This window comes from Cephus cinctus, unplaced genomic scaffold (genome assembly GCF_000341935.2).
Source record: "Cephus cinctus unplaced genomic scaffold, Ccin1 Ccin1_scaffold0160, whole genome shotgun sequence".
NCBI classification, from domain to species: domain Eukaryota; kingdom Metazoa; phylum Arthropoda; class Insecta; order Hymenoptera; family Cephidae; genus Cephus; species Cephus cinctus.
The window spans coordinates 980,555-991,831 of NW_014332886.1; the positions used below are offsets into that span (position 1 = coordinate 980,555).

The 11,277-nt window shown below is 33.2% G+C and overlaps 1 protein-coding gene across 3 annotated transcripts; it reads right to left on the reverse strand.

Annotated features, from left to right (window-relative positions):
* Positions 1–642: 642 nt before the first annotated feature.
* LOC107263669 (fatty acyl-CoA reductase wat) lies at positions 643–11,075 on the reverse strand. Of its 3 annotated transcripts, XM_015731130.2 has the most exons (11): positions 10,905–11,074; positions 7,609–7,780; positions 7,288–7,374; positions 7,066–7,205; positions 4,929–5,177; positions 4,609–4,690; positions 4,336–4,509; positions 3,260–3,452; positions 2,361–2,606; positions 1,835–2,092; positions 643–1,558 (listed from the first exon to the last, which is right to left on the reverse strand). In XM_015731130.2, exons 3-11 carry the CDS (start codon positions 7,370–7,372, stop codon positions 1,414–1,416), a joined length of 1,572 nt encoding a protein of 523 aa, XP_015586616.1. In that variant the 5' UTR covers positions 7,373–7,374; positions 7,609–7,780; positions 10,905–11,074; the 3' UTR covers positions 643–1,413. The 3 variants fall into 3 exon arrangements, with proteins under 3 accessions (XP_015586616.1, XP_015586615.1, XP_024936806.1); XM_015731129.2 differs by lacking the exon at positions 7,609–7,780 and having other exon boundaries at positions 10,905–11,075; XM_025081038.1 differs by lacking the exons at positions 7,066–7,205; positions 7,288–7,374; positions 7,609–7,780; positions 10,905–11,074 and adding an exon at positions 6,468–6,596.
* Between the last annotated feature and the right edge of the window lie 202 nt (positions 11,076–11,277).

The following is an 11,277-nucleotide window of genomic DNA, read 5'->3' on the forward strand; positions in this document are numbered from 1 at the left end:
GAAATGTGGGATGAGCTGTGCTGTCATCAGGAGCTCTAGATAACCCGCTATTTACCGGACCGATAACCACTAGGTAACCCGAAAATTGTCTCGTAGGGTTTTTGGACACTACATTAGTCAAGGCTTGAATATGTCCGCTCAGAACCTTCCCATTCCTTTCCTTTCTGGCTGTATCTCCAATGGGGGACATGCCCAGCCCCTCAGAACGTCAACTGGTACGAGGATATCAAATTCAGCGCGATTGTGATCCTGTGGCTCTGTGCGACTCCGTAAAGGAACTTAGAAAACCTGGTCCGAAGTACCCGGTCATGGACATATCCACCGTCGGCAAGATTGAGGTCCTGCGTTGGTCATGTCACACAGCTGTCGAATATGTTCATGGAAACCAAGTTCGCAGTATTCATGCCTTTAGAGTTCGAAGATAGTCCGCGGCAGAGATCAGTAGGGAGATGCACAGCGCTACGGTTTTAGGCGATACCAAAATCATGGCGCTAAATCGTAGCGGCGAGTCCGGGAATAGAATTTTTGTTTACATGGAATTAACTCATTTTTATTAATTATTATAATAATAGTGATTACAAATGTTAATGTAAATCATCATCTGTGTGTAATATTTTTAATCTTTAATTGTTCACATGAAAATTTGTAAAATTTTTTATTCAAATTTAAATATATCGTTTCTTCCAACGAAAATCTTACAATATACACTGTTCTTAAAATAATATGAGTATTCAATAATATCTATGAAATAGCAATATAACAAATAAAATTATACGTTTATGAGTAAACAGTCAATAAAAGAGTCCTAATTTTGCGCTTTTGACAATATATGACAAATTGATACTGTACTTACATCTTTTTATAAATTATATACACATTCAGATAAATTATGCATTCATATCGCAAAATCGAATAATTGTTCCATATATTACTAACATTTGTAAACTACTAACTATTGTAAAATTGATTTGTAACACTTGATTCAAACAATAATGCTTATGTCGTTCTTTATTCTATTACACACCCTTTATCCATTCTATTTCTTGGTAACATTATTACGACATAAAGTATAGGTTTTTAAATGGCGTTTTCAATCGCAGAAATTAAGTGCTCCAAATTTAAGGTGTGTCCGTGTACGTATTTTTTCTAGTCTTTACAAAATTGTCAAGTATCCACGTTACACCATGTTATCGATGCAATCATATTCTCTGAATCGAAAATACTGTACATTTTAAAATTTAACGTTATAATACCGACGGTCGGTAAGGAATGAATTTAAGCATATCATTTCTGGTATATAGAAGTTTCTATCCAGCACAAAAAAGGAAATTGTTTCTTGCAGCCGACATTTCAACCGCTCGATATTTCTATGAGATATCTACATAACCGATCCGAGTCACGTTGAAATATATTTTATCGTACGGTAACACTTTCACTTACCGACATGCTAAACACGCTTATTGAATTAATCAATGGAAGCAAAGCAATCACGGAGTATATGAACCACACGAACAACCCTATTGATGTGTATTTAATGATCCTATGATAGATGAGCAACCTGCAAAAAAAAAAAAGACACAGAGAATAATACCGATATATATCTGAAAAAATTGTATGTCCTCATTGTATGAGTCCCCTCACAATAACTTTATAATATGTAAACATCATCTTCAATGGTTTTCAATTAATGATATTTTTCAAAGTTACTAAAACAACTATTAGGAAGCGTATATAGGATAGACCACGTTCTCAAAGAGTTTACAATCGTATTTTTATATTCCCGTTAGAATATTCATTACGGTGTATTGTGTAACATATGTAAGAAATGCTTTACCTTGCCATGCGTTTTTTAGCGGCAGGCACAGTACTGAGGTCATCTTTGAAAATATATTGTCGAAGTCCTGCGACACATTTTTTCATATAATCTTCCCAATCGAAATGATCCATAGAGAAGAAGAATATATTTCTGTCTTCGTCATTCAACGTCTCCCACAATGTTCTAGTATTGTTATTCTTGAAAATCCATTTATTCGTACTAAAATATGTCGTCACCATGGAGTACTTGTGAATTTTTTTGTAAATCTTTAACATTCTGCGAAAAAAACCAATACCATATTATACATTGCCTAAACAATTTTCTTTTTTTCTTTTCATTCTCAATGTACACGTATTCTTCGAAATATTTTCTAATAACATTTTTTAACACTTTGACTATCACGTCACTCGTGTATGGATGACACCTCCATTTCACCAGTGACCATGTGCACATAGATCACTGGACTGATAGAACTATTTAAACGTATAACGTGGCAGTCAAAACTTTGTATTTAAAACGACTGGCGAAAGGTTTTCAAATTTACCTGGTTTTATGCCCCGTAAGGAAAAGACCTATGTCAATAATAAGTGCAGGTAGTACGTGAAGTAAGACACTCAATATGTAATAGACGTAATAATTTTTAGCAACGGTTACACTGTAACACCACATACTCCTCAAACTGGGCATTGTTTTCCCATATTTCATTGCTAAATTGATATACTGTCCCCAAGTCACATTCTCGCTCGACGACGAATAATAATTGTAGATGGGTGGATTTGCTTCGTTATTCCTAAACATAAAAGTATTTTCGGTTTAATTACAAATTGTGCATATTGTGTCTAAGTAATTAATAAAAAAAAATATTAAACTCATGGTGGATGTAACATAAAAATCTAATAAATAGAAATAAAGAACGTAAGCCAAACAATAAACATAAAGCAATTTCATAATTCGTAATGCTATGGTTTAGAAAGAATATAGATAAAAAATACATTTATGTAATGCACGTTGTATAGACATTCCAATTTATGGGACGATTCATTCAATATGTAAATGCTATCGTATTCTGCGATTATATAACAACATAAATTACATTCTATTCATATCAATAATTCAGTTAATAATCCTATTGCTGTACTATCTAATGAATTATTATTTTTCCATTGATTTACTGTTAACAATTTGCATTTGACAAAATATCAATACATATCGTGTATGGCCTGGTTAATTATGAATCAAAATGCAAAAAAGTATTATCGAACCTTGAATTAAGTGGCATTTTCATATATTTCATATAGTATAATCATGTAATAAAATACAAAAAATGTATGACGTTTATAAAAATGCTTAATGAATGCCATATACATTTTGACGAAAATACATTTCTATTGCAGTATTCCTAGCTTTGTGCAAACTATAATTTTTCAGTGCAATAAAACTTACTTATTATTTGCGACGTCCCATGCAGTTGCGATTAACGCGTTAACAGAGTAATCAACTGGCACTAGTTCTGCCGTACAATCTGGATCGATATTGAGTGTCCTTATCAATCCAGCACCAGCACCAACAAGTGCACCAGTTGCTCCACTGATATTATCGACCCATCCCTCAATTGGTTCAGCATAAGACGAGATCACTAAATAAAATAATACGTTTGAATAAGATGAACGATCGATGAAACATTTAATTCAAAGATGTTCTACAATTGTTTATTTATTTGAAAAACTTTTGCTATGTGAAATTGTATAGTCGATCCAGGAGTTTAATATTTTTTTGACAATTGAAAAACAATAAAGTCTCTAGCAAGTAACACGTGACACTGGATACAATTTTTTTCAGAGTAATTATACACCGAGATATATTATATTTTTCAATTTTAAAATATACATCCGTAATTTTATGAGAAACTACACATGATTAGCTAAGCATTGCACTGTCTGCGAACTGTCAAAAGAACACATTGATCTCACGGTCCGACCATATGTATTTCATGCTGGACATCAGGCGTGTTATATCTATCAGATGCACAAGCGTTCTTCGCTTATTTATTATTTATCATTACTCAACTACTATTATATTCTATAATCGTTGTGGAGGATTATTTAGTATGAATATGAATAGTAATCTTAAAAATCATTGTGAAAATATTTATTCCATAATTACTTGAAAATTATAATTATAACGAATAAAAAGCTGTGGCATGCTTTACTTATTTCACAATCGAAAGCTGTAGGTCCATCTTTTACCTTGGATGCATTTTAATGCATCATAAAAAATGTTTCTTTCTTTTAAAAATTAGTGTCTACGTTCGTAAGTGAACATATCATATTTTTTATACATTATAATCCATGAAAAAAGGATATTTTTCAAGAAAGATATGGGATCAGCCCCTTGAGTAATATTCTAATTAACAAAATCGTCAGTTTCAATAATGACCTGCTAGGGTCAAGATTTCCTTGTGTGGATTTTAAAAATATAGCGCTACCTACGCTAGAATTATAAAATTTTGTAAAACTCACCTATTGCTGGTCTAAATATTCCTACAGGAAGATCTTTTCCATATTGTTGAATAACTTGCTCAGCAGTGCACTTAGTGTAAGTGTACGTGTTTGGAAAGTTGCCAAGCAACGCTGGCGTAATCGCATCCAGCTTCTCTTCGTTTAGACTTTGAACTAGCCTAATGATATTATCTCCTGCAAGGAATTTTCATAACCCTCTGTTTGTTTTAATGATAATTATAACGCGGATATGTAATAAGTACACAGATATATGATGCTGATCGAACTGAATACCTGTAATTGGTGGTGAGTAGAATTTTTCATCAATCTCTCTTAGATTACAATTGCTGTAAGCCGTTGAAACATGGATGACCGCCTGGAATAATGAATGATGCTTAACTATAATCATATTTTCTACGAACACAAATTCTCTATGGTAATGATTTGAAATGCACAAAGGATACGTGACTTTTATATTTACATCACTCTCGTCCACTTAGAATTAGTCATATCAATGGCCTTGCCGAGATATGAGATATTCTCATAATTTTTCGAAAAAGTAAGTGCGATAATTATTTTTCTTTTTTAATTTTTTCTATATAACTTGTAGTTACCTTCAGACTACGCATGCATCTGGATAATTCCAAAATTTCTTTAGTTCCACTAATGTTTATGGCCACCGCTTGTTTCAACTTCTCGTCAAATCTGACTGTGGCGGCAACGTGAAAAATGATGGATATTTCTCGTAATAATAGTTCTCGGTCCACTGGTGACAAACCTAGTCCTGGCAAAGTGCAATCACCTTCCACCGCTATGATTCTGTGACGAAATTTTGGGATTTCTTTTTTCAAACGGTCGAACATCTGGAAATTTGCGTAATATAACGTGTCACTGGTATTACTAGTTTGTATTATTTGAAAAAGAGATTCCGCTTGAAAGACAAATAGGAAGTGATATTAAAAGGTCTAATGGTTTTATACAGTACATCTATGAAATAATTAAATAATCAATAATCACATAGATGTTGCATTATTGAAAAAATTGCTATTAGCATGCAATCAATAAGTTAATAAATACTTATAATTCTTTGACTGTCGATATTTCATAAAACTGTATTATACGTTTAAAATTGTACGAAAAGCTGTACATTTAATAATTCCTCATATCTCTAACTTATTTTTTTATCGAGGCCAAACATATTTTTTTCTTAACCACATCATTCTATATTACTACATTAATTCCAGAATAGCATTGATTAACTGATTTATTTAAGTCACTATGTGATCTTCTCTTATATATTCGCATTAGTAAGAAAGAATATATGGATACGATGCATTACTTAACAAATGTTTGGAACTAGGTATCGAACTAAAGCCTTTTCTTTGGTTTTGTTATTTCTTCAAATGGTCTTATCAAAATTGAAAGTGTTACGTAAATGTTTTGCAAATAGAGGACAGTAGACTAAGCTTTTCCCGTGCGCTCTACCATAACCGGAAGTGCTGGACACCTTCAAAATTTACCGTATAATTGTTGTATAATAATTTCACACATTTTCGTCGATTCTAGTTAAGCTATTACCGTCGCTCTCGCATTAAAAGAAAAATAAGTTTTATCTGCTTCCTAGTTCTGCAGTGTGTCACTTGGTATTTTGTAGAAAGAACCGATAATGATACATGAAGGAGCAAATAATCTTTAATGTATCACTGGGTCTATGAACTTATAAATCTTATGAAAAAAGAACAATTAAATTATTCCAGCGAACAAGGTTTTCGCGAGGTGGAACATATACAGGGTTATTCACGGAAAAAGCATCAGCCGAAGTTGGTTGCAAATGGGTGATTTCATTAATCAGAACAAAATGAAAGTTAACGTCATAACATTATTAGCATCATGTGCTACAGAATGTTTCATTTGTTTAAGAAGGTCCTTGATTAACGTAAACGTTTGGTACAATTGGTACGTTTGTGGTGAATGACCCTGTGTGAATTCGTCATTTTAAGGCTGAAAGTTTTATATTTTAATAAACGTTACGCTGTTAAGTGCATCCAAACTTGATATTTCATACATATATGTATGCACATTTATTCCAACCAGATCGTTTCCTTATTTCACACATCTCGAAGTCGCATATGAAAATATACATAACGACTTACCACTGGTGTGCTATTGCGTATAGAAACGAGTTATTTCGAAGCGTCTATGATCCTTTTTAATTTGACAGATCATGTTGGCCCAGGTTATAAAAAAGCAGTTATGTAACACTTACATTCTGTACCAGATTCATTAATGATACTAAAGAAACTCATTTTAAATATTGACCTTCTTTGCTACATTGAAAACACTAAAAAGATTTTTGCAATTATCATTGGGTCTGTTTATTTCGTTCACACTGCGTGTGATTGAACGAATTGAAAGAATTGTTAATAACGCTTTTCGTTATTAATTTTGCATGAAAACATAATACAGCTTGTTTTATATTATTTTGGCCGATAGCCGGATTAAGACAAGACACAGTTATAAATAAGAATTTTCTTTGGAAAACAACGTGGGTTTGAAAATGCATTATCAATATCGGCAAAACATGAATTTTACATTGGATTAGAGATTCTCTGCAATTTTACGAGGACTACCGCATGTTTAATAAATATTTTATGCGAATGACTAAAGATTCAAAGTTGCCAAAAAATAAGCTTCATCTGTTCCAATTTTCTGTTTTTTGATTTCAAGCTTTTTGTTGTGTTAAATACTTACGGGATCGTCGAAAATAGCTTCTAAACGACTGTGAATGTCCTTGCCCTTCTTTGGTCGTATTAGAACATATATACCGACGATATCCGGGCAGCTTCTTAACAATTTTTCAATTAATACTTTGCCCAAAAAACCGGTCCCTCCTGTTAAAAAAAAACGAACAATGATTAATTGTGTAATATTGTTTCAATGAAAATGAATACAAAAGACTACAGTAACGTGTACCTGTGATAAATATGTTTTGATCGGCATAAAAATTTTGAATGGGAGTTCTCAAATCAAGCATGCTCTCATCCGTAATTACTGTCATTCCTGAAACGAATAATAAATCACAATTTTATTATCACTTTTATCACATTGGAGACGAAAAACAAATTATTTAAATTCAATATGTTTTCTTAATCTGTTTTTGCTTTTTCCTATAGTAAGTTGACATTCGTCATTTGATATGTACCGATACAGATTTGGTCAAGGTACCTGTTATTGAATTACAAAAAACTGAAATTTTTCATTGAAAACAATTTTTGTATTATACTCTTGCTTTACCTTAAATACGATAAACTTGAGTCGGAGCATGAAACGGAAAGTTAAAAAAAACTGCCATTGTCCAGCATACTATTTTTACGTTGCGTAAATTTTTTTCTTCATTTTTTCCCATGTGCTTACGGATTACTAAGTTCCAAAAATTCCATCGAGAGTTCGTAGGAAAATACCCCGTCTATATATGATAAACACAGAGATTCATGTAAGTAAACCTCCTTGACCCGTCAAACATCATCCAATGCACGCAATGCACTGCATCCACATACTATAGTTATGGATTGCATACAGGAACCTGCAAGATCGCTTTCTCTAAGAGAATTGGGGTTAACAATTTGTGACAATTTAATTATTTCTTCGTATCTATAAATTTTGTTCACGATTTCCGCGGTTGACGATACACGTCACGGGTCATTTGGGCATCTGTGCAATTTTTTGTATAGCGCGTCCAGTTTTACTGTCATATGCAATTAATATATGACTATTCATATAAATGCCAAATGACGCAAAATGTTCGCCAGCAATAATAAAAATGTAATCCTTAAGTTCGTTAAGGTATGTGTGTATGCACATATTAATTGACAAATGTTTACATATTCTTACTTTTTTTTATCGACTATTAGAAAGATTATTAACTGAAAACAATTTATGTGGCAATCAGTAAAAGCGGTTAACAAAAGACAGCTAGGCGTAAAGAGCGGCAGATTGACTTAAAAAAGTATGACTTTCAGTAAAACTATGCTCATCTGACCTGACGGGACATTACACGTATGCTGTAAGTGAAACTTAGAAAGCAAAAATCTGAACAACTTTAAACCAAGGCGTGGTATATAACATGTACATGCAGTGATCGGTAAGTCAATGACCGGTGTTTCAGAACAAGTACAGATTTTTAAAAAAAAATGGAAAATGTTATTGTGAAAAATGTGCGATTTATTTTCTATCTATTCATCTGTAAATGTAAAACTGAAAATGGAATATATCACATTTCCCCCTTTAACTTCTTTAAGAACGAACCGATTTTCATAATTTTTTATATTTAGAGGAATACAGTCTGGCACGCTGTCGTAACAGGCAAATGTTTAAATAATCATATCAAAAAAAGTTATAACCGATATTATGCTGTCTGTCCACCTGTTCGTGATAGACTCAGATAATACTCAACGAGTTATTCTACTATTTTTATAATGTTACTTGATTCAACTACTTTCCGGTTTCGTTTTTATCCACATTTTATCTCGCTATGACATTTATAAGCGGAGTAAGAAACCAAAATATATGTAAAAAAGCTGATGATATTTGTTATTATCTAAGCCAAGGCAAAAGGTGGTTCGATCACTCGAGCATTTCCAAACACAGAAAATCGAATACTATTATTCTGATGCTAGGCGAACCACCTTAACTGCATCTCATTTGATAATGAACTTCCTGTAGACTTAAAGCCATCCCAACATTTACCCGGGTGAAACCGTGACGATCAGCGATCATGTCTAAAACTTTACAAGAATTGATTATGAGAATGTAAATTCTATATAAATAATATTCCGATAAAGTACTTTTATACACAAGGGGGTTCTTTACAATTATTTTAGGGAATATCGTTTGCATATAATTTATATTTTGATAGTGTATTTTTTTTAATCTTTAAATCTTATCAGTTTTAGACAAGTTTTGAATGTGATTATATACAATTTTATGCAAATTTTTATGATTATATACAGGGTGTTTCTTTTATCCCTGCCACCCGAAATAACTCGGTAATTATCGATGTAACAACAAAATGTTTCAAACAAAAGTTGCACGGTGTGGAGGGGGCCACCAAATGCGACCAATTTTTTTTTTATTTCGGTGGAGGCGTTGACGCACAGTGAAGGTCACCTTCACTTTTTTAAATAGAATGGCACATTTTTTTTCAACCATCTTGTGGAGCACCTCAAGCCGCATAAAAAAGATTAAGGGGTCAGAGTCGTTCAAGGTCATTCAAGGTCAGTATCGATGATACAAATCTAAATATCTCGGATCACTACCAAATATTTGGTAGTCATCTTCAATGTCCCCCATAAAGAAAAATCGAGTGGATTTAAGTCCGGTGATCTAGCAGGCCAGCCTATTCGTGATCCTTGGCTAATCTGCTTATTACTAAATTTTCGGTCGACAGCATTGCGAGCTATCCGTGCAAAATGAGCTGGACAACCATCATGCTGATACCAGAGGTTTTGCCGATCCCACAAGGTTAGATCTTCAAGCAGCACAGTTAATATTTCTTCCAGAAAAGCAGAAATAAAATATAAATTTGAAAATATCAAATGTCTAAGACTACCAATCCGATCAGAGATATTTAGATTTGTATCATCGATACTGACCTTGAATGACCTTGAATGACTCTGACCCCTTAATCTTTTTTATGCGGCTTGAGGTGCTCCACAAGATGGTTGAAAAAAAATGTGCCATTCTATTTAAAAAAGTGAAGGTGACCTTCACTGTGCGTCAACTTGAATGACCTTGAATGACTTTGACCCCTTAATCTTTTTTATGCGGCTTGAGGTGCTCCACAAGATGGTTAAAAAAAATGTACAATTCTATTTAACAAAGTGAAGGTGACCTTTACTGTGCGTCAACGCCACCACCAAAATAAAAAAAACTGGTCGCATTTGGTGGCCCCCTCCACACCGTACAACTTTTGCTTAAAACATTTTGTTGTTACATCGATAATTGCCGAGTTATTTCGGGTGGCAGAGATAAAAGAAACACCCTGTATATTCATTTCTTCCGTGGTTGGTAAGATTCAAATTCCGTGCTGTAAAGATTATGTTAAACTTCAAGAAAGAGAATTAAGTTCCTAATACGGATAAGATTTTTCCAAAATTTTACGCACCTTTAAATTCATAAGAAATTGCTTGGATCACTTGACCTCATAAATAAATTGCAATTTAAGGATATAAAATTATCGACATTCGATTACGTGTAATTGTCTTCTAATCGACCAGTTAGCTAAGGCAATAAAATCCAAGGTTTTTAATGACTTCATTTTAATGAGATATATTTAGTCTTGTTATATGATTAAAATATTTAACCTGAAACAACTATTTGATAGAAAACTTAATGACAAACTAAATACTGACGAACAAATTTTTCAGCACAAACAATGTATAACGTAAATAATAGGAAAGTTGACAATAAATAAAATTTCCAAATAAACGAATGACAATCATTTCGTGTGCACGTGGATGCTTTTAAACTTTCTCTAAAACAGTTATACGTAACTGACACGACTTTGCACGAGAACTAGAATCAATACTCACTGCTACCAATTGATATAATTTCGTTATCGTAGCTGCAATACTTGTGATCACTCAGGAACAAAATCGGAACAAAATTAGAACGATAAAGAAAACAATACACAATAGTCACTTGATCTTCGCTGGGAAGTACATTCACGTGATACCACAATCTTCCAGAGTGCAACGCTGACGCTGTCGTCTGAGACTCTTATATAGGCATGCATCAAGTTATCCCTCCACCTTCTCCACTATTTCCACCTTCTCCTTTACTTTTTCATTCTAATACACACTTGTAGATCTTATATAGTCCCACATTACGAACTTCACGTGACAATTCTACATTAGCTCCATATGTGCTGTCTCAAGCTACCTGTTATTCTATCTCAGTCTGATT

Coding starts and splice junctions, on each gene's coding strand:
- LOC107263669 (XM_015731129.2), bottom strand. CDS start 7,372: ATGACAGTAATTACGGATGAGAGCATGCTTGATTTGAGAACTCCCATT. Junction 3,453..4,335: donor AATATTTAGACCAGCAATAG/GTGAGTTTTACA, acceptor TATTTTATTTAG/TGATCTCGTCTTATGCTGAA. Junction 2,093..2,360: donor CTTACGGGGCATAAAACCAG/GTAAATTTGAAA, acceptor TTTTTTTCGCAG/AATGTTAAAGATTTACAAAA.